The 24,998-nt window shown below is 41.7% G+C and overlaps 1 protein-coding gene across 3 annotated transcripts in view; it reads right to left on the reverse strand.

Moving 5' to 3' along the window:
- Nucleotides 1-24,998, reverse strand: part of asic1b (acid-sensing (proton-gated) ion channel 1b) — a 481,184-nt gene that overhangs the window by 16,766 nt on the left and 439,420 nt on the right. For all 3 annotated transcript variants that reach the window (XM_061940305.2, XM_061940288.2, XM_061940297.2), the window contains 2 exons: nt 20,705-20,761; nt 20,306-20,459 (listed from right to left, as the gene is read on the reverse strand). In XM_061940305.2, the coding sequence (XP_061796289.1) occupies nt 20,306-20,459; nt 20,705-20,761 (211 nt within the window). The remainder of the gene's footprint in view (nt 1-20,305; nt 20,460-20,704; nt 20,762-24,998) is intronic.

The following is a 24,998-nucleotide window of genomic DNA, read 5'->3' on the forward strand; positions in this document are numbered from 1 at the left end:
AAGGGGAAGCAGTGCCCTATCAACACCGTGTATGGCGAGGATGGTGTTCTGCTGACCTCGACTGCGGATCGGTGGAGGGAATACTTCGAAGACCTCCTCAATCCCACCAACACGTCTTCCTATGAGGAAGCAGTGCCTGGGGAATCTGTGGTGGGCTCTTCTATTTCTGGGGCTGAGGTTGCTGAGGTAGTTAAAAAGCTCCTCGGTGGCAAGGCCCCGGGGGTGGATGAGATCCGCCCGGAGTTCCTTAAGGCTCTGGATGCTGTGGGGCTGTCTTGGTTGACAAGACTCTGCAGCATCGCGTGGACATCGGGGGCGGTACCTCTGGATTGGCAGACAGGGGTGGTGGTTCCTCTCTTTAAGAAGGGGAACCGGAGGGTGTGTTCCAACTATCGTGGGATCACACTCCTCAGCCTTCCCGGTAAGGTCTATTCAGGTGTACTGGAGAGGAGGCTACGCCGGATAGTCGAACCTCGGATTCAGGAGGAACAGTGTGGTTTTCGTCCTGGTCGTGGAACTGTGGACCAGCTCTATACTCTCGGCAGGGTCCTTGAGGGTGCCTGGGAGTTTGCCCAACCAGTCTACATGTGCTTTGTGGACTTGGAGAAGGCATTCGACCGTGTCCCTCGGGAAGTCCTGTGGGGAGTGCTCAGAGAGTATGCGGTCCGCTCCCTGTATGATCAGTGTCAGAGCTTGGTCCGCATTGCCGGCAGTAAGTCGGACACGTTTCCAGTGAGGGTTGGACTCCGCCAAGGCTGCCCTTTGTCACCGATTCTGTTCATAACTTTTATGGACAGAATTTCTAGGCGCAGTCAAGGCGTTGAGGGGATCCGGTTTGGTGGCTGCAGGATTAGGTCTCTGCTTTTTGCAGATGATGTGGTCCTGATGGCTTCATCTGGCCAGGATCTTCAGCTCTCGCTGGATCGGTTCGCAGCCGAGTGTGAAGCGACTGGGATGAGAATCAGCACCTCCAAGTCCGAGTCCATGGTTCTCGCCCGGAAAAGGGTGGAATGCCATCTTCGGGTTGGGGAGGAGACCCTGCCCCAAGTGGAGGAGTTCAAGTACCTCGGAGTCTTGTTCACGAGTGAGGGAAGAGTGGATCGTGAGATCGACAGGCGGATCGGTGCGGCATCTTCAGTAACGCGGACGCTGTATCGATCCGTTGTGGTGAAGAAGGAGCTGAGCCGGAAGGCAAAGCTCTCAATTTACCGGTCGATCTACGTTCCCATCCTCACCTATGGTCATGAGCTTTGGGTTATGACCGAAAGGACAAGATCACGGGTACAAGTGGCCGAAATGAGTTTCCTCCGCCAGGTGGCAGGGCTCTCCCTAAGAGATAGGGTGAGAAGCTCTGTCATCCGGGGGGAGCTCAAAGTAAAGCCGCTGCTCCTCCACATGGAGAGGAGCCAGATGAGGTGGTTCGGGCATCTGATCAGGATGCCACCCGATCGCCTCCCTCGGGAGGTGTTTAGGGCACGTCCGACCGGTAGGAGGCCACGGGGAAGACCCAGGACACGTTGGGAAGACTATGTCTCCCGGCTGGCCTGGGAACGCCTCGGGATCCCCCGGGAAGAGCTGGACGAAGTGGCTGGGGAGAGGGAAGCCTGGGCTTCCCTGATTAGGCTGCTGCCCCCGCGACCCGACCTCGGATAAGCGGAAGAAGATGGATGGATATATATATATATATATATATATATATATATATATATATATATATATATATATATATATATATATATATATATATATATATATATATATATATATTTCCTAAATAAATTGTCAATAAAAAAAAAAAAATAATAAAAATACAGCCTAACCACTTTGGTCATAATTTTTGCAGTTAAAGGTGGAACTGCACTTTGTTTGGAATTTTGCCCATCGTTCAGAATCATTACGAGAGACATGAGGACAAAAGTTTTTATTTTTCGTTTTCTAACATATACAATTTTTGACCACTCCTCTTGACAAAATTGGTGCAGTTCAGCTAAATTTGTTGGTTTTCTGACATGGACTTGTTTCTTCAGGACTTTGGGAAGGCCATTCTAAAACTTAACTCTAGCCTGATCTGACCACAGAACTTTCCTCCAGAAGGTCTTATCTTTGTCCATGTGATGTCAGATGAAACAAAAATTGAGCTGTTTGGCCACAATGCCCAGCCTTCCCAAAGTCCTGACTTAAACTTGTGGACAATGCTGAAGAAACAAGTCCATGTCAGAAAACCAACAAATTTAGCTGAACTGCACCAATTTTGTCAAGAGGGGTGGTCAAAATACATTGCTGTATGTATACTTTTGACTCAGCAGATTTGGTCACATTTTCAGTAGACCCATAATAAATTCATAAAAGAACCAAACTTCATGAATGTTTTTTGTGACAAACAAGAATGTGCTCCAATCACTCAATCACAAAAAAATAAGAGTTGTAGAAAGTATTGGAAACTCAAGACAGCCATGACATTATGTTCTTTACAAGTGTATATAAACTTTTGACCACGACTGTACGTCATGTGTTTGTGCAGGAGCAAGCTTCCCATGTCCAATCTGGCAACAGTGCTGCTGTCAGGAGAGTTTACAGAGCTTGAACATCATGACCCTTTTTTTATTGTCCATTCACTACTTTTCGTAAACACCTTAAAAACCCTTATCACTTTTACTCGTTTTTTTCTTGATTGCAACATAAGCAGTGAAGCAGTGAAGCAGTGAAGTGATAAATGGACCAGCTATCTTATACAATAAATGCATTAGGGAGCTGCATCTCTCAGGCCCAAATGTTCTATAGGTTTTTTTTTTTTTTTTAAAACACGCACATTTTACTGACGATCTATGGCTTAAATCGTCTTGGTGAGAGAGTGCTTTGGGCAGGTAACATTACATAACATGTTGGTTTTTATTATTTGCATCATGGGTGGGAAAGGTTGTTTGGATTGCTACATATAAATACACTTATGGACTACAGACCTGCCCTACAAATGAATAAAAATGGCGCAAAGCTCTTCAGCTAAACCTCTACCACAGGGGTGTCCAAGGTGCGGCCCCGGGGTCATTTGCAGCCCTCAGCTAATTTTCTTCACGGCCAGCGCCACATTTTCCAAATATCATCATAATAAAACCCTCTAAAAAGTGGAAGTAATCAGCAAATAGGTGAAAGGTAATGAGAAAATGTTGCAATGTTGACACTAATAATATATACAAATTAAAATCAGTGTTGTTATGAATTATTGACCTATTCAAGGCTTCAATTAGTTCACATCAAACATTGAACGTTAAAATATTTTTAGTGGAAATTCTTTGTGTGTTTTTGCCACAAAAACAGTCTTTTCTTTTACCAAAAATGGCTACATGTATATATATATATATATATATATATATATATATATATATATATATATATATATACAGTATATATATATATATATATATATATATATATATATATATATATACATACATACATATATATATATACTGTATATATATATATATATATATATATATATATACAGTATATATATATATATATATATATATACATATATATATATACTGTATATACATATATATATATATATGCTGTATATATATATACAGTATATATATATATATATATATATATGCATATATATATATATATATATATATATATATATGGTCGAGGTTTCTGTGGTTTATCCAAATCCCCTGAAGAGCAGGCTTTTAGGGATGAAATTGCCTCTGACCAAATGTACATACATATATATATATACATATATATATATACACATATATATATACATATATGTATATATATATATGTATATATATATATATATGTATATATATATGTGTGTATATATATATATATGTGTATATATACATATATATATATATATATATATATATATATATATATATATATATATATATATATATATATGTCTTAATAAGGTTATCCAAAAAATAGTGCTCGATACCGTAGTAGAGCGCAATATATGTATGTGTGGGAAAAAAATCACAAGACTATTTCATCTCTACAGGCCTGTTTCATGAGGGGGGGTACCCTCAATCATCAGGAGATTTTAATGGGAGCATTCGCATACCATGGTTTATATAGGGCACAGAGTGGGTGGGTACAGGCTGGCGTAGGGGCGTGGTGATTGGCTCATGTGTTACCTAGGAGGTGTTTCCGTCTATGGCGGCATGCTGTTACAATTTCGCTGCGCTTGTTGAGGGATGACAGGTCTGGACGGTAAATAATAAACAGTTTCTCTTTCAAGCATAGGTTGCATCTTTTATTACCACTATTGTAAGGTGTGCTGGATGCAAGAATTTGCCATGTTATTGAATATTCAACATTATTGTCTTTGAGGTCCCAAATGTGTTTGCTGAGTTCTGTGGTATTTTGCAGGTTTTTGTTCCTGAAAGAAGCCTTGTGATTGTTCCATCTGGTTTTGAATTCTCCCTCGGTTAATCCTACATATGTGTCGGATGTGTTAGTGTCCTTGCGTATTACCTTAGATTGGTAGACAACTGATGTTTGTAAGCATCCCCCGTTGAGAGGGCAATCAGGTTTCTTTCGACAGTTACAGCCTTTGTTGGTTTTGGAGTCGCTCTGTCTGGGGGCCGACGGCTCATTTGCAATTGTTTTGTTGTGGTTTGAGATGATTTGTCGTATATTGTTCATGCAGCTGTAGCTCAATTTAATGTTGTTCTTGTTGAATACTTTTCTTAGGGTGTTGTCTTTGGGAAAGTGTTTGTCAATCAGATTGAGGAATTTGTGTCCAATGTTAGTTGAGACGTTTTTGCTGTATGGGGGGTTGTACCAGATGATGTCGTTTCGTTTCTGTTCTTTTTTGGCTGGTTTCCTGGCGTGGGTTCATAGGTGAGGGTGAAATTGTATCCGCTTTCATCAAGGGCTTTTTGGTACGGGGGGGTTGCTTGGTCAAATTCAGCTTTGCTAGATGACAGCATCGATAGCCTTTTATTGATTCCGGTAGGTATTCTTTTCGTGGTGGTGGGTGGGTGGTTGCTGTCATGGTGCACGTATTGGAGTGTTGTGTTGGGTTTCGTGAATGGTTGGTAGCTGTTATTTCTCAGGTTGAAAGTGACGTCAAGGAAGTTGACGGTTTGCTTGTTGGCTTCAATCGTGATCCGTAGGCCGTTCTCTTTGAAAATTTGGCATATGCGCTTCTTGGTATTCTCGCTGCTCCTTGGCGAGGCGCGACACACTGCCAGTCCGTCATCACGGTAAATACCAAGGTTCAGATTGAGGCTAGCGAGCTGGGAGAGCAGGAAACTCCCAACGAGTTCACACGTTTCTGCTCCGTCAAAACTTCCCATAGTGACGTCAAATGTTGCATTGTTCTTTTTTTGCCATGGTGTACTGTTGTGGATGAGAATGGAGTTTTTTGCGTGGATGATGATGTTTCTTTCGTTGCCTGTGATTGAGTCGTAGTCTGAGGCGAAGTCTAGTGCTTGAGTCAGTAGGTCTTGCGTGATGGAAGGGTAAAATTCCTCGATATCAAAGGAGATAAAGTTGTGCTGTTGTTTGTCTTGGATGTTGTTGAACCATTTGATTACTGCTGCTGTATTTCTCCATTGGTTGAGTGGTGTTTTGTCCTTGATTTTTGTGTTGACTCTGTCCAGGATTATTTTGCTGATTTTTCCTATTTCAGATTTAGTTGGGTTTATTAGTCGGCATGTTGGGTTATTTGCGAAGTTGGGTTTGTGGTCCTTCAATGTGATGAAGGCTTCCTTGTTGGCTGTGGCGTCCACCCTGTCCTCAATGTCCAGTTCAGCCGCGATCCTTTTATTTTCCAGGTGGATGTTCTGTAAGGTGTTGGGTTGCGCTTTTTTGTATGATTTGGTGATGCTTCTGTCCAGTAAGGTGTGGTGTTCTGGTATGTCCATTCTGTAGAAGTTTGTGGTTTTATCGGCAGCTATGATGAGGTTGTTTACTTTCTTGATGCGCTCCTTGTCATTTTTCAGCTTGGTGAGGAGTGGGTTGCGGATTGGCTTGAATTTGACTGATTGTATCATTTTGAGCATGTCGTTCTCAAAATCCTTTAGTTCCTCAACTGTGGGTGGGTTCTTGGTAGATTTGAATCCGTAAGTTTTCTTTTGCGTTCCTTTTGTTTCAGGGTGGAGGAAAAAATGTGCTTTCCACCGCATCCTTCTTAGGAAGTGTTCCGTCTTTTCTATGAGCCTTAGCTTGTAGTCATTCTGCGCGGGTATGGGAATGTTCTTCGTGGAGTAGTCGATGTTGAATTTTTCCATTTCTGATCGTCGTACAGTGCTCAACAAATGTCAATTTGGAGCGGAGTATATGTCTTAATAAGGTTATCCAAAAAATAGTGCTCGATACCGTAGTAGAGCGCAATATATGTATGTGTGGGAAAAAAATCACAAGACTATTTCATCTCTACAGGCCTGTTTCATGAGGGGGGGTACCCTCAATCATCAGGAGATTTTAATAGCAGCAGTAATCAAATGGTTCAACAACATCCAAGACAAACAACAGCACAACTTTATCTCCTTTGATATCGAGGAATTTTACCCTTCCATCACGCAAGACCTACTGACTCAAGCACTAGACTTCGCCTCAGACTACGACTCAATCACAGGCAACGAAAGAAACATCATCATCCACGCAAAAAACTCCATTCTCATCCACAACAGTACACCATGGCAAAAAAAGAACAATGCAACATTTGACGTCACTATGGGAAGTTTTGACGGAGCAGAAACGTGTGAACTCGTTGGGAGTTTCCTGCTCTCCCAGCTCGCTAGCCTCAATCTGAACCTTGGTATTTACCGTGATGACGGACTGGCAGTGTGTCGCGCCTCGCCAAGGAGCAGCGAGAATACCAAGAAGCGCATATGCCAAATTTTCAAAGAGAACGGCCTACGGATCACGATTGAAGCCAACAAGCAAACCGTCAACTTCCTTGACGTCACTTTCAACCTGAGAAATAACAGCTACCAACCATTCACGAAACCCAACACAACACTCCAATACGTGCACCATGACAGCAACCACCCACCCACCACCACGAAAAGAATACCTACCGGAATCAATAAAAGGCTATCGATGCTGTCATCTAGCAAAGCTGAATTTGACCAAGCAACCCCCCCGTACCAAAAAGCCCTTGATGAAAGCGGATACAATTTCACCCTCACCTATGAACCCACGCCAGGAAACCAGCCAAAAAAGAACAGAAAACGAAACGACATCATCTGGTACAACCCCCCATACAGCAAAAACGTCTCAACTAACATTGGACACAAATTCCTCAATCTGATTGACAAACACTTTCCCAAAGACAACACCCTAAGAAAAGTATTCAACAAGAACAACATTAAATTGAGCTACAGCTGCATGAACAATATACGACAAATCATCTCAAACCACAACAAAACAATTGCAAATGAGCCGTCGGCCCCCAGACAGAGCGACTCCAAAACCAACAAAGGCTGTCACTGTCGAAAGAAACCTGATTGCCCTCTCATCGGGGGGTGCTTACAAACATCAGTTGTCTACCAATCTAAGGTAATACGCAAGGACACTAACACATCCGACACATATGTAGGATTAACCGAGGGAGAATTCAAAACCAGATGGAACAATCACAAGGCTTCTTTCAGGAACAAAAACCTGCGAAATACCACAGAACTCAGCAAACACATTTGGGACCTCAAAGACAATAATGTTGAATATTCAATAACATGGCAAATTCTTGCATCCAGCACACCTTACAATAGTGGTAATAAAAGATGCAACCTATGCTTGAAAGAGAAACTGTTTATTATTTACCGTCCAGAACTGTCATCCCTCAACAAGCGCAGCGAAATTGTAACAGCATGCCGCCATAGACGGAAACACCTCCTAGGTAACACATGAGCCAATCACCACGCCCCTACGCCAGCCTGTACCCACCCACTCTGTGCCCTATATAAACCATGGTATGCGAATGCTCCCATTAAAATCTCCTGATGATTGAGGGTACCCCCCCCTCATGAAACAGGCCTGTAGAGATGAAATAGTCTTGTGATTTTTTCCCCACACATACATATATATATATATATATATATATATATATATATATATATATATACCCTAATGTATATTCTGCTCTACCCCGTTATTGAGCACTGTAAAATGGATAAAACACAGAAACCTCGACCGTATATATATATATATATATATATATATATATATATATATATATATATATACACACACACACATATAATAAAAACATTTTAACTTGAAGTCAACGAATAGATCTGAAGTTGAGCTATACATTTATGTATTGTTGCGTTTGAAGCAATCGTAATGTAGATGTATTATTATTCATTATCAATAGTATTATCTCTATTGGTATATTTATTGTTCCATTTGTAGTGCATTGAGGATCATTCTCATTTCTGTGTTATGACTATCTACTTCATTCACTGGTCCTGAGCTATAATTTTTGCTATCATATTTGTACATATCGTATTTGCTGATGTTGTTCTGTTGTTGTTATCTCTCTGTCTTATCCCCTCTTTTCCCTGCAATTTCCCCACCTGTCTTCTTTTATTTTCTTCTTTCTATCCCCTCCTGCTTCGGTACGGTTGCGCCAAACATAAAATAAACCCTTTTGATGGACCCAAAAACCAATAAGGCAACAAAAGAAGTATCCCACGCTTCTCTTTTGGAAAGCAATTCTGTACAGCAGATATGGGCATCTACATCAACTATATGAATTTCCTTGGTGGCTGGGCAGGACATGTTAAAAAATAAAATAAAATAAAAACAAATTATTAATATGTGACTTGATTTTAACACTTTAATGACTGAGACCATTTTGGGTCCCTGAGACCATAAGCGTTCACCAAAATTAACTAATGGTTACAATATACACTATATTGCCAAAGTATTTGGCCACCTGCCTTGACTCACATACAAACTTTTAGTGTCATCCCATTCCTAACGAATAGGGTTCAATATGATGTCGGTCCACCTTTTGCAGCTATTACAGCTTCAACTCTTCTGGGAAGGCTGTCCACAAGCTTGCGGAGTGTGTTTATAGGAATTTTCCACCATTCTTCCAAAAGCGAATTGGTGAAGTCACACACTGATGTTGGTGGAGAAGGCCTGGCTCTCAGTCTCCGTTCTAATTCATCCCAAAGGTGTTCTATCGGGTTCAGGTCAGGACTCTGTGCAGGCCAGTCAAGTTCATCCACACCAGACTCTGTCATCCATGTCTTTATGGACTTTGCTTTGTGCACTGGTGCACAGTCATGTTGGAAGAGGAAGGGGCCCGCTACAAACTGTTCCCACAAGGTTGGGAGCATGGAATTTTCCAAAATGTTTTGGTATCCTGGAGCCTTCAAAGTTCCTTTCACTGGAACTAAGGGGCCAAGCCCAACTCCTGAAAACCAACCCCAAACCATAATTCCTTCTCCACCAGATTTCACACTCGCCACAATGCAGTCCGAAATGTAGCGTTCTCCTGGCAACCTCCAAACCCAGACTGGTCCATCAGATTGCCAGATGGAAAACGTGATTCATCAGTCCAGAGAAGGCGTCTCCACTACTCTAGAGTCCAGTGGCGACGTGCTTTACACCACTGCATCCCACGCGTTGCATAGGACTTGGTGATGTATGGCTTAGATACAGCTGCTCGGCCATGGAAACCCATTCCATGAAGCTCTCTGCGTACTGTACATGGGCTAATTGGATGAAGTTTGGAGCTCTGTAGCAACTGACTGTGCAGAAAGTCTTTGCACTATGCGCTTCAGCATCCACTGACCCCTCTCTGTCAGTTTACGTGGCCTACCACTTCCTGGCTGAGTTGCTGTTGTTCCCAAACTCTTCCATTTTCTTATAATAAAGCCGACAGTTGACTTTGGAATATTTAGGAGCGAGGAAATTTCACGACCGAATTTGTTGCACAGGTGGCATCCTATGACAGTTCCACGCTGGAAATCACTGAGAGCGGCCCATTCTTTCACAAATGTTTGTAGAAACAGTCTCCATGCCTAAGTGCTTGATTTTATACACCTGTGGCCGGGCCAAGTTATTAGGACACCTGATTCTGATCATTTGGATGGGTGGCCAAATATTTTTGGCAATATTGGGTATATTGTACTGGTTTTGAAAATGAAAAATATGGACCTCGAATGCTTTAATTTTATACAAATAATGAATATTTTAAATTGTTACATTTTCTTCTCAAATTTAGTGGGTGCGACTTATACAGCAGTGCACTCTATAGTCCGAAAAATACGCTACATATCTGCCGCTCTTCCTGCCGGCATGCAAAGCTTCTGCTTTGACAGCCCACCTTACAAGTCACACACAGGAGGAAGGCGGCGGTTGCCGAGGGAGCGTCTCTCCTACGCTTCCCCTTTATAGCCTTCACTTTAGCGTTTCGCCGCAGACAGCTAATCGAAACCCTGCCAAAGACTTTAGCTTTACACCACAGAGCAATGCACAGCCCATATATCAGGACTCTCAAGGGACCACAAAGGAAATACATCCCCATTAAATTATAAAACAAACTGCAACAGTTTATTGCCAGACACCATCGGAGAACATTTGACTGTGTTGCCCTTGCCAGGTTCAAACACTGATGACATCTATTAAACAAAACAAGAAGCAAAGAATCAAACAGAGGCAGAATTAAATTTTGCTCAATTGAGGAGAAACGTGTCGACCTGTAACCTCTTACAGTGTCACCCACGCTCTGACGAAAAAAGGTTTACGTCTCCTCCTTTATTTGGACACTGTTTACACAACATCTGCTTCCAAAGGAATGGGGAGTATGTAAACAGTCTTTGTTTTCGGTCACATTAAAGGGGAACATTATCACAATTTCAGAAGGGTTAAAACCATTAAAAATCAGTTCCCAGTGGCTTATTCTATTTTTCGAAGATTTTTTCAAAATTTTACCCATCACGCAATATCCCTAAAAAAAGCTTCAAAGTGCCTGATTTTAACCATCGTTATATACACCCGTCCATTTTCCTGTGACGTCACATAGTGATGCCAAAATAAACAAACATGGCGGATAAAACAGCAAGGTATAGCGACATTAGCTCGGATTCAGACTTGGATTTCAGCGGCTTAAGCGAAATTGAAGAAAAAACTGAAGCTATTGAGCCATATAGGTTTGAACCGTATGCAAGCGAAACCGACGAAAACGACACGACAGCCAGCGACACGGGAGAAAGCGAGGACGAATTCGGCGATCGCCTTCTAACCAACGATTGGTATGTGTTTGTTTTTAAGTGTTGTAATGTTTTTAAGCTAAATTATTGGTAAACACAGTTTATGTATAATAATTTACGTAAAACCGCGAGTAATGAATAAAGTTTTCATCAATTAATATATTCTGTAGACATACCCTCATCCTCTCTCTTTTCCTGAAAGCTGATCTGTCCAGTTTTGCAGTTGATGTCAGCAGGCCAGGAAAGCTAGGGTCGATATTCTTCTCTTGATCATCTTCGGTGGCATAAGGGACGGTAGAAGAGGTGTGAGCCAAGACATCCAGGGGGTTTAGCTCGCTCGTCTGCTTGCCGTGCTACCGAGGTCCTTTGTCCCTGAATACCTCACACACTCCGGCAGATTCAATGGGGGTCTGGCGGCAGATTTCTTTGACTTTATCGTTGGAAATGCATCTGCTTTGAGTGTCGCAAGATATCCACACATTCTTGCCATCTCTGTCGTAGCATAGCTTTTGTCGGTAAAGTGTGCGGAACAAACGACTGACCATTTCCGTCGGCTTTCCCCACACCCTCGTATTTTGAACAAATTTCGTCCAATTTCTTGCCACTTTCGCATCTTTGGGCCACTGGTGCAACTTGAATCCGTCCCTGTTCGTGTTGTTACACCCTCCGACAACACACCGACGAGGCATGATGTCTCCAAGGTACGGAAAACAGTCGAAAAAAACGGAAAATAACAGCACTGATTTGATTCGGTGTTTGTAATGTGTTTGAGAAAATGGCGGATTGCTTCTCGATGTGACGTCACAACGTGACGTCATCGCTCCGAGAGCGAATAATAGAAAGGAGTTTAATTCGCCAAAATTCACCCATTTAGAGTTCGGAAATCGGTTAAAAAAATATATGGTCTTTTTTCTGCAACATCAAGGTATATATTGACGCTTACATAGGTCTGGTGATAATGTTCCCCTTTAACACAAAAGGAAAAGATGCCTCGGGCTTGGGCTGGTCCTGGATTCAGTTTGAGCAGGTCTTCGATGACAATAGATAACCCCCTCCTGTCTCCTCCCATCGTACACAATGGAATTTTCCAAGCCTTTGCTTGGTGCAAAAAAGACAGCCTCTTGTCTGTTCATTGGGAACTCAGAACGGAAAGTTTTTTGATAATTCACATACGATTTTTCTGACAGTGGAATAACAGACAGTTTTGTTGCGAGTCCATCCATAGACTGCAACATCACCTCTGCAAGCAATAACACCCAATGTTGAGTCATGATGGGCGCTGTCACGGAACATTCCCGTCGCGCCTCGCGCGTATGTATATTTCTTCCACCGCTCCAAGGCTCCATCTTGCCACGCCGTGAATATTTTTTCCTCGATCCATCCCTCCCCACCCCCCCGAGGAGACGCAACAGATTAACGTCACTGGCAAACAGAGCGAGAATAAGGTGGGTGAATTCACATCGAAGTGAAGGAATTAATTGGTGGAGTTTAGGGGCGCTCTGACAGCATCCGCGGTAATTATCTTGTCCTGAACTGCCCCGCTGGGATCCACAGATGAAAGTTTCAACTGTTATTGCACCCTCCCTGGATTTCCTTGAACTACTTCTAATCTTTTAAGCAGATTTGGCGGAGAAACACTTGATACGCAGGACAATTCATCCAATTAAACTCACTTTCTTTTTCGCACCTAGGTGAGGAAATATAGCAGGGAACTATATATGCGTGTGTACAGTGTTGGGACTAACGCGTTACTAAGTAACGCGTTACTAAGTAACGCGTTACTGTAACGCCGTTAGTTTCGGCGGTAACTAGTAATCTAACGCGTTATTTTTTTATATCCAGTAACTCAGTTACCGTTACTACATGATGCGTTACTGCGTTATTTTACGTTATTTTTTAATGTAGTATCGGCTAGAAACAGAAGAAGTGTCGTCCTTCTGTCTCACAAGTAAAAGAAAAGGCGTGCTTTCCTCGACCGAGGAGCGGAGCGCAGGGGAGACGTTCCTCCAGGGCCTATGTACTTCGGGGCTAACACCCTTCACTTTACCCGGCAGTGGGTCTTTACAGCTCCGGACTCGAGGGTGAATGACGAGGCCGGCGGTTTGTTGCAATTTTGTGACTTTATTGGTGTCTTGCACGCAGCCATCCACCAAGCTAGAGCACCTGCACGCATCCACTGTTGCGCTCCCTCACCTCTCTCGCCCACTCACTCACTGACGTCACTCACCTCACATGCTGTCATTTCTTAAAGGGCCACACAAACACACACACGCTACTCTCATAACAACTAAAAAGACATCATGGCGAAGTCAGAAGTCGAGTTACATGGAGACATTGTCACTACTTTTCTTTTGTCGAGCACAAAGAAAATAACATTTTAGTTACCGGTAAATGTAAGTTGTGTCTTGGATCAAAGATCCCATCTACTTAAAGTTAAAGTGACAATGATTGTCACACACACACTAGGTGTGGTGAAATTATTCTCTGCATTTGACCCATCACCCTTGATCACCCCCTGGGAGGTGAGGGGAGCAGTGAGTAGCAACAGTGACCGCACCCGGGAATACTGCCCAAAACAGCAATTCAAATCTGCTGAAACAGCTACATAAATGTAAATGGGTTATACTTGTATAGCTTTTCTACCTTTTTCAGGAACTCAAAGCGCTTTGACACTATTTCCACATTCACCCATTCACACACACATTCACACACTGATGGCGGGAGCTGCCATGCAAGGCACTAACCAGGACCCATCAGGAGCAAGGTTGAAGTGGACACAACGGACGTGACTAGGATGGTAGAAGGTGGGGATTGAACGAGTAACCCTCAGATTGCTGGCACGGCCACTCTCCCAACTTCGCCACGCCACATAAGCAACATGCTTTGACGAAGCTAGTAAAGAGAGACACAGACTCCGATGCCACTTCACCTCCACCTAAGGATTTTAACGGAGGGACTGCTAGCCAGGACAACATTGATAGAGCCATTGCAGTGTATGTGCTAGAAGACATGCAGGCTATTTCTACAGTAGAGTCACCCGTTTTCTGGCAGCTAAATAGCATGATACCGGCATCAAACAACAAATGGCACAGAAAACATGTTCCAAGTACCTGGACAGTGAGTACATAAACATGGAAAGCGAGCTAAAGAAAACACTCCACACTCTGCCTCTGCTCATCATTGAAGGTACACACTCTATCAATTCTCTTATATACTATTTCATTCTAGACTTCTAGAGTGTTTGATTATCACATCACTCTAAATGTATAGACTATAAAGTTCACAAACATAAAGAGGGATGCTAGTGGGCCAGGCCAATCTTTCATTTTCTCTAAACTAAAACTGGGGAAATGTGTAGAGTCTTCTGGGCTTCACTACAGTGTTGATCTCCTGAATACATGATTTTATTTCACAATTCCTTGAGAGAAAAAAAATGCCTGATTAGGCTTTGTGTATGTCATGTGTGCCTTCCTTGGGTGAAGCCAGCTTTACAGCTATGTTGTTATTATGCGGTTTGTTACTTATGTATGTTATGTTGCAGCTATTTCAAATAGTTTTGTCAATTTGTTGTGGCCTGAAATAAATTGGCCCTTTGAAACATTTCTTTGTCTTTGTGTGTTGTATGTAGACCACATTGCTTAGCAGAGTTCAGTGATGCAAATGCATGTCAAGTTGATCAACACATTGTATTATTCTCCAGTGCAATAACAGTACTGAAATGAAGGCTAAAAGGGCATTAATGGGAGCCTTAAAAAAAAGGAGAAAAAAATAAGTAACTAAATAGTTACTTTTCACAGTAACGCATTACTTTTTGGTGTAAGTAACTGAGTAAGTAACTGAGTTACTTTTGAAATAAAGCAACTAGTAACTGTAACTAGTTACTGGTTTTCAGTAACTAACCCAACACTGCGTGTGTATATATATACATACATACATACATACATATACAGTACATACATACATACATATATATACATACATACATATATACATATATATATGTATATATATAGATATATATACATATATCCATACATATATATATACATATATATATATTTATATACGGAAGTATGTATGTATGTATATATATATACCGTATTTTCCGCACTATTAGCCGCACCTAAAAACCACAAATTTACTCAAAAGTTGACAGTGCGGCTTATAACCCGGTGCGCTTTATATATGGATTAATATTAAGATTCATTTTCATAAAGTTTAGGTCTCGCAACTACGGTAAACAGCCGCCATCTTTTTTCCCGGTAGAAGAGGAAGCGCTTCTTCTTCTACGCAAGCAACCGCCAAGGTAAGCACCCGCCCCCATAGAAGAGGAAGCGCTTCTTCTTCTACTGTAAGCAACCACCCGCCCCCGTAGAAGAAGAAGAAGCGCGCGGATATTACGTTTCATTTCCTTTGTGTGTTTACATCTGTAAAGACCACAAAATGGCTCCTACTAAGCGACAGGTTTCCGGTTCATGAAAAGACGCAATCTCTCCATCCGCACACGGACTACTATTTCACAGCAACTGCCTAAAGACTTTCAAGAAAAGCTGGCTACTTTCCGTGCATATTGTAAAAACAAGATAGCTGAAAAAAAGATCCGGCCAGAGAACATTATCAACATGGACGAGGTTCCACTGACTTTTGATATTCCTGTGAACCGCACTGTGGATACAACGGGAGCACGTACAGTGAATATTCGCACCACAGGGAATGAGAAGTCATCCTTCACTGTGGTTCTAGCTTGCCATGCTAGAAGCCAGAAACTTCCACCCATGGTGATATTCAAAAGGAAGACCTTGCCAAAAGAGACCTTTCCAGCCGGCGTCATCATAAAAGCTAACTCGAAGGGATGGATGGATGAAAAAAAGGTGAGCGAGTGGTTAAGGGAAGTTTACGCGAAGAGGCCGGGTGGCTTTTTTCACGCAGCTCCGTCCATGTTGATATACGACTCCATGCGCACCCACATCACGCTGGTTTTTAATATATTATTAAAGTTTGACTGACCTATCTGACTGTTTTTTTGACATTCCCTTTAGCGCAGTTAGATGCGGCTTATAACACGGGGCGGCTTATAGGTGGACAAAGTTTTGAAATATGCCGTTCATTGAAGGCGCGGCTTATAACCCAGGGCGGCTTATGGTGCGGAAAATACGGTATGTATATATATATATATATATATATATATATATATATATATATATATATATATATATATATATATATATGTATGTATGTATGTATGTATGTATGTATGTATGTATGTAAGTATATATATATGTATATATGTATGTATGTATGTATGTATATATGTGTGTGTATATGTATATATATACGGTCGCGATCAAAAGTTTACATACACTTGTAAAGAACATAATGTCATGGCTGTCTTACATTTTTCCAATAATTTCTACAACTCGTATTTTTTTGTGATAGAGTGATTGGAGCACATACTTGTTGGTCACCAAAAACATTCATGAAGTTTGGTTCTTTTATGAATTTATTATGGGTCTACTGAAAATGTGAGCAAATGTGCTGGGTCAAAAGTATAATTACAGCGATGTTAATATTTGCTTACATGTCCCTTGGCAAGTTTCACTGCAATAAGGCGCTTTTGGTAGCCATCCACAAGCTTCTGGTTGAATTTTTGACCACTCCTCTTGACAAAATTGGCGCAATTCAGCTGAATTTGTTGGTTTTTTGACATGGACTTGTTTCTTCAGCATTGTCCACATGTTCTCAATGGGGTTTGAGTCAGGACTTTGGGAAGGCCATTCTAAAACCTTAATTATAGCCTGATTTAGCCAATCCTTACCACTTTTGACGTGTGTTTGGGGTCATTGTCCTGTTGGAACACCCAACTGCGCCCGAGACCCAACCTCCGAGCTGAAGATTTTAGGTTGTCCTGAAGAATTTGGAGGGAATTCTCCTTTTTTATTGTCCCATTTACTCTCTGCATAACACCAGTTCCATTGGCAGCAAAACAGGCCCAGAGCATAATACTACCACCACCATGCTTGACGGTACGGGTGGTGTTCCTGGGATTAAAGGCCTCATCTTTTCTCCTCCAAACATATTGCTGGGTATTGTGGCCAAACAGCTCAATTTTTGCTTCATCTGGCATCACATGGACAAAGATAAGACCTTCTGGAGGAAAGTTCTGTGGTCAGATGAAACGAAAATTGAGCTGTTTGGCCACAATACCCAGCAATATGTTCAGAGTGTCCGCCCTGAGATCGGTAGGTTGTGAGTTCAAACCCCGGCCGAGTCATACCAAAGACTTTAAAGGGGAACATTATCACCAGACCTATGTAAGCGTCAATATATACCTTGATGTTGCAGAAAAAAGACCATATATTTTTTTAACCGATTTCCGAACTCTAAATGGGTGAATTTTGGCAAATTAAACGCCTTTCTATTATACGCTCTTGGAGCGATGACGTCACAACGTGACGTCACACCGGGAAGCAATCCGCCATTTTCTCAAACACATTACAAACACCGAGTCAAATCAGCTCTGTTATTTTCCGTTTTTTCGACTGTTTTCCGTACCTTGGAGACATCATGCCTCGTCGGTGTGTTGTCGGAGGGTGTAATAACACGAACAGGGACGGATTCAAGTTGCACCAGTGGTCCAAAGATGCAAAAGTGGCAAGAAATTGGACGTTTGTTCCGCACACTTTACCGACGAAAGCTATGCTACGACAGAGATGGCAAGAATGTGTGGATATCCTGCGACACTCAAAGCAGATGCATTTCCAACGATAAAGTCAAAGAAATCTGCCGCCAGACCCCCAGGAAAAGAGAGCAGATGAGGGTATGTCTACAGAATATATTAATTGACGAAAACTGGGCTGTCTGCACTCTCAAAGTGCATGTTGTTGCCAAATGTATTTCATATGCTGTAAACCTAGTTCATAGTTGTTAGTTTCCTTTAATGCCAAACAATCACATACCAATCGTTGGTTAGAAGGCGATCGCCGAATTCGTCCTCGCTTTCTCCCGTGTCGCTGGCTGTCGTGTCGTTTTCGTCGGTTTCGCTTGCATACGGTTCAAACCGATATGGCTCAATAGCTTCAGTTTCTTCTTCAATTTCGTTTTCGCTACCTGCCTCCACACTACAACCATCCGTTTCAATACATGCGTAATCTGTTGAATCGCTTAAGCCGCTGAAATCCGAGTCTGAATCCGAGCTAATGTCGCCATAATTTGCTGTTCTATCCGCCATGTTTGTTTGTATTGGCATCACTATGTGACGTCAAAGGAAAATGGACGGGTGTATATAACGATGGTTAAAATCAGGCACTTTGAAGCTTTTTTTAGGGATATTGTGTGATGGGTAAAATTTTGAAAAAAATTTTGAAAAATAAAATAAGCCACTGAAAATTGATTTTTAATGGTTTTAACCCTTCTGAAATTGTGATAATGTTCCCCTTTAAAAATGGGACGCATTACCTCCTTGCTTGGCACTCAGCATCAAGGGTTAAAATTGAGGGTTAAATCACCAAAAATGATTCCCAGGCGCGGCACCGCTGCTGCCCACTGCTCCCCTCACCTCCCAGGGGGTGAACAAGGGGATGGGTCAAATGCAGAGGACAAATTTCACCACACCTAGTGTGTGTGTGACAATCATTGGTACTTTAATTTAACATCGTCCAACGCTATTTTTAAGTTTTATTGCTAAGTATATGACAAAAACCGGCCAAAATCCAACAGGTTTTAATCTCCCCTGCACACACTTTCGTTTCCGTGCTTCTCTGGACACATAACCACACTTCCTAATTCTCCGCCAATCCGCTTTCAGGCACGGACGGTAAAAAGTCTCTTAACACACGTACATTCTATAATAACACCAGATTAAGATGCTAGATTTGTTGCCAGTTTTATTTAATAAATAAATGGTCACTAAAAATCTCTAGACATATGAAACATTTAAAATATAGAAAAATGAAATGTTATAAAAATACATGTTAATACTAGATAATAACACAGATTTGTTTTTTATTGTATGTATACATTTTTAAAGTCTTTTCAAAAGAAAATCATATCATCATAGCAAACTATGCAATATATACAATGGCGTCATTGTGACCACGCCCCCTAACCACACCCTCACCGCCACAGGTATCTTGGCAATCCAGGGGAAACCCTGCCATGCCTTCAGCCCGAGCGAGCGCGACTCCGAGAGGGACAAGCAGTAGAAAATGGATAGATAGATGGATGGATGGAGGGGTTATTAACTGACATTACTCAGTAAATTCACCAAGTCGTCACCATGGAGTTATTGAGTCTGTTTAGCTGATTGGAGAGCTAGCTTTCTCAGCTAGTGTTTCCATGACGATGACTTCTGTTTTGTTTGATCTGCCGTTTTACTGCCGTCTTACAGGCACCGTTTGGAAACAATTAAGGTGTGGAAATAAACATTTACTAAATATTTCTGTGCATATAACTGATTCTGCAACGTCTTATAGTCCGGCGCAACTAATCTAATAATTTTATTTCATTTTTTTCTCACATTCGGTGGGTCTGGCTTATATGCCGGTGTGTTCTATACCCCGGAAAAAAATACAGGTACCGTAATTGAGAGCTCAGGCATGCGTGGGCATGTCACAACCCAGACATAACTCGTTAACTACAAGTTCCTTTAACAATTTTTTTTAACGCACGATTAAGGCTCATGCCTCCCGATTCCTTTTTTGACCCTTGGTGCGTTCCGTAGCCTGGGGAACCGTAATGGTGTTCAGTTACTGTGGAAGCAACACGCTTGAAAATAGTGAGCAAAAAAAGGGGGCTAAAGCCATGGCAAGTCGGTACATGGGGACAGCGTGGCACGGTTGGGAGAGTGGCCGTGCCAGCAACCTGAGGGTTCCTGGTTCGATCCCCACCTTCTACCAACCTCGTCACGTCCGTTGTGTCCTTGAGCAGACACTTCACCCTTGCTCCTGATGGTGGTTAGGGCCTTGCATGGCAGCTCCCGCCATCAGTGTGTGAATGGGTGAATGTAGAAACTGTCAAAGCGCTTTGAGTACCTTGAAGGTAGAAAAGTGCTATACAAGTATAACCCATTCACCATTTACAATGGCGGATGTAAATTGAAAAACAAAACCTACGCTATGTACTGCTCCGTCTTGTTGAACTTCTTGGCGAGGTACTTGGCGGACGCTTTGCTGGGAATCTTGACGAAGGACATCTCTTTCCCGTAGCGCGTCATGTTGCACGGCGTCTCGCACACGCAGTAGTCGTTGTCCCTCTCCACCAGAAAGTCTGCGGGAGGGACAGGGAGAGTGAGAGGTGCTTCACGGGTAGACGACAAGTGATGTTTATTGTGGACAGAGGAAGAAAGGCATGCTGCAAGGTAAGGCGGACAGGTGCCAAAACAGCGTCTGGCAGTGCGAGCCAATTAGTCTTGAAGGCATGTCTGCCATTTTAATGTTCCAGGATGGACGCCATCACCCGGGAGCATTCCCGACTATCAGCTTCCATTAGGACCATTGTGGGTTATCTCTTACCTAAGGCTGGGTCTGCACACTCCTTATACTGCTCAGGGGTGCAGTACGGGGCGTCTCCTGTAGGAGGAAGCAGAGAATACTATCAGTGTCAGGATCATTTACACTTGCAGGGGCGTCAAACTGGTTTTCATTGAGAGCAGCTTGTAACAGTGGGTATACAGTCGTGGTCAAAAGTTTATATACACTTGTAATAGGGATGTCCCGATCCAGGTTTTTGCACTTCCGATCCGATACCGATATTGTTTTTGCACATCCGATCCGATACCGATACTGACCGATACTGGCCTATAGCATGTATTAATGTTTAAAGTTATTTAGCCTACTTAGTTGTCAGAATCATTTTGAAAAGGGTTTTATTACTATTGATAACAACTAGCCAGCTGAATTAGGGGAGTTTGAATAATACACAATGGTTGGTAACAAGAAACTGACCTGTTTATTCAAGGATAAACACAAAATAGACAAAATTATACATGACAAACAGAAATGGCATCATTGAAACTAGGGCTGGGCAATATGGCCTTTTTTTAATATTGCGATATTTTAAGGCCATATTGCGATACACGATATATATCTCGATATTTTGCCTTAGCCTTGAATGAACACTTGATGCATATAATCACAGCAGTATGATGATTCTATGTGTTTTGATTGATTGATTGAGACTTTTATTAGTAGGTTGCACAGTGAAGTACATATTCCGTACAATTAACCACTAAATGGTAACACCCCAATAAGTTTTTTAACTTGTTTAAGTCGGGGTCCACTTAAATTGATTCATGATACAGATATATACTATCAGATATATACTATCATCATAATACAGTCATCACACAAGATAATCACATTGAATTATATACATTATTTATAATCCAGGGTGTGGAGGGGGGCGCCGGATGTAAGTGTCAAAAAGACAGCCAAGAGTTTGATATGAGAATAAATCTAAAGTTAAAATATAGGGTAGAAATGCACCCATTTGCAGGAAATGTAGTCTTGATTTTCAACATTTTCTTTCAAGGCTTGCATGTCTACATTAAAACATTCTTCTTCATACTGCATTAATATATGCTACTTTTAAACTTTCATGCAGAGAAGGAAATCACAACTAAAAAAATCACTAATTTTTTCATAAGGTGTTGATGTGGAAATGTTTGCCTCAGCATTTTGATGGTGTGGGCGTGTGACACCGAACGGAGATAAGCGTCTCGACAGACGTTACAATATTTGAACAATGATGACGAAAACTGTTTTCTCTGTCGTGTCCGTGTGCCGAAAATTGTTATGTGCTTATTTTTTTATTTGATTTTGTGCGTGGCATATAATTGCTATGCGCAGAGGACGTTTGAGCAGTGCGCAGTTGCACAAGCGCGCACCTTAGAGAGAACGTTGGTCACACGGCTGCGCTAGCATCACAGCTAACGTTAGCCTTGCTGCTACCTCTCTGCTGGGAGAGGACGTATACGTATGTGACGTATGACGTGTCAGTATGTGACGTATGACGTGACAGTATGTGACGTGTGTAAGAAGGTGCGCTTGCTGTCTGTGAGAGGGAGACACAGGAAAGAGTGAGAAGAGCCTGTCGTGTAATGCCAGCAGCTAAAAGCAACTGTGTGAGAATCCACAGACCTGTGGATGTGTTGAAGGTGTGCTGGAAAATGCGGAACGGAAATTAGGGAACAGCAGAAAAGTGGAATGTATTATTTAAATAGGTGCGTTGGAAAACACGGAGCGGAGTTTTTTTTTAACTGGATCTGGATCGGCATTTTCCCATGCCTTGCCGATACGCATTTTTTGGCAAATATCGGCGGCCGATCCGATCCAAATATCGGATCGGGACATCCCTAACTTGTAAAGAACATAATGTCATGGCTGTCTTGAGTTCCCAATCATTTCTACAACTCTTATTTTTTTGTGATAGAGTGATTGGAGCACATACTTGTTGGTCACAAAAAACATTCATGAAGTTTGCTTCTTTTATGAATTTATTATGGGTCTACTGAAAATGCGAGCAAATGTGCTGGGTCAAAAGTATACATACAGCAATGTTAATATTTGCTTACATGTCGCTTGGCAAGTTTCACTGCAATAAGGTGCTTTTGGTAGCCATCCACAAGCTTCTGGATGAATTTTTGACCACTCCTCTTGATAAAATTGGTGCAGTTCAGCTAAACGTGTTGCTTTTCTGACATGGACTTGTTACTTCAGCATTGTCCACACGTTTAAGTCAGGACTTTGGGAAGGCCATTCTAAAACCTTCATTCTAGCCCGATTTAGCCATTCCTTTACCACTTTTGACGTGTGTTTGGGGTCATTGTCCTGTTGGAACACCCAAATGTGCCCAAGACCCAACCTCCGGGCTGATGATTTTAGGTTGTCCTGAAAAATTTGGAGGTAATCCTCCTTTTTCATTGTCCCATTTATTCTCTGTAAAGCACCAGTTCCATTGGCAGCAAAACAGGCCCAGAGCATAATACTACCACCACCATGCTTACCATGCGGTAGGAATGGTGTTCCTGGGATTAAAGGCCTGACATTTTCTTCTCCAAACATATTGCTGGGTATTGTGGCCAAACAGCTCAATTTTGAATATAAACGTTTCATCGCCTTATGATTATTGTGCCTACGCAATTATGATTTTTTTCATAAGCAAACTGAGATGGGCTACAGCACCCCCCGCAACCCCGAACGGGACAAGTTGTAGAAAATGGATGGATGGATGGAAATTGATGGATATTTTGCTTTGAAATCACAAATTTAAAGTCGATGAATTTGATTTTTAGGGATTTTTTTAAGACGAAAAATGCTTGGAATATCAGATAACATTACAGTTTATAAGATATGTTACTGCATCTGTACATTTTTATTGTCAAAATTGAAAGAACAAATACATTGAGCAAGGAAGCTAAAGTACTTTGTTGACGCATTATTTACAAGCTAGTGATGTGACGATATGGATATTCATATTTCGGTTATTGTGACCAAAATTTTTACGGTTAAAAAAGTACTTAAACACTAGGGGTGTAAAAAAAAAAAGTTTTTGTTTTTGTTTCTGTCCTGTCCAGCCACATAGGAAAATTATATTGTCGATGTAGATGATCATATCTGCTGTACAGATTTACTTTACAAAAGAGAAGTGTGGAATATTTCTTTTGTTGCCTTATTTGTATTTGACTTTATTAAATATTTGGGTCTAATTGAATTAAACAAAACTAGTTTTCTTTCAAGTAATTTAGACATTTATCACAGCTGTTTATCTACTTTATGGAGGATTGTAGTTAATCAAAGAACTGGCACCCGTTATTAAAAAGTATTGATTTTGAATCAAGAATCGTTTTGAATCAATAATCAATTCTGAATCGAATCATTAACCCCAAGAATCGAATCGAATCGTGTGGTGCCCAAAAGATTCCTGTTTATACACACACTAAACTTGTTTTTTAAATATTAGATATAAAAAAATGAAAAGACACACAATATTATTTCTTGGCAGAAAAAATATTAAATAAATTCCATATTATTTTTAATTTCAACCCTTAAACATTTATTTCCTTATGTGAAGTTTTCTTTTTTTTGTAACAACGGCAAAACGGCTGTTGTTTGCAAGGGAGAAAAATCAATGTGTCTTGCATTCATGTTAGCATTCAAGCGAGCCAGCGATTAGCGCGCTAGCTGCTTCTCCGGGAAACGTGACTTTTTTCAAAGTGCGGGAATCAAACACGGTTGTACAATAATTACAATTTGAAACAATAATACTAACCGTCACGATTTATCATGATTACGATTATCGTTACATCACTATTCCAGGCTTTTGAGGGACACATAAAATGACGTGGCGGCCCAGACCTACTCAGTGGCCTAGTGGTTAGAGTGTCCGTCCTGAGATCGGTAGGTTGGGAGTTCAAATCCCGGCCGAGTCATACCAAAGACTATAAAAATGGGACCCATTCCCTCCCTGCTTGGCACTCAGCATCAAGGGTTGGAATTGGGGGTTAAATCACCAAAATGATTCCCGGGCGCAGCCACCGCTGCTGCCCACTGCTCCCCTCACCTCCCAGGGGGTGATCAAGGGTGATGGGTCAAATGCAGAGAATAATTTCGCCACACCTAGTGTGTGTGTGACAATCATTGGTACTTTAACTTTAACTTTAACTTTAGATCTGGCCCCCGGGCCTTGAGTTTGGTACCTGTGACCGACAGTGAAGCAAATGATAATTTGAAACTCCTGACAGACCCTTACCACAGTCCAGAAACTTTTGGTAGGTAAATTTTTCATAGAGATGTTCAAAAAAAGAAC

The sequence above is a fragment of the Nerophis lumbriciformis genome, linkage group LG03 (assembly GCF_033978685.3).
Source record: "Nerophis lumbriciformis linkage group LG03, RoL_Nlum_v2.1, whole genome shotgun sequence".
In the NCBI taxonomy this organism is placed as follows: Eukaryota; Metazoa; Chordata; class Actinopteri; order Syngnathiformes; family Syngnathidae; genus Nerophis; species Nerophis lumbriciformis.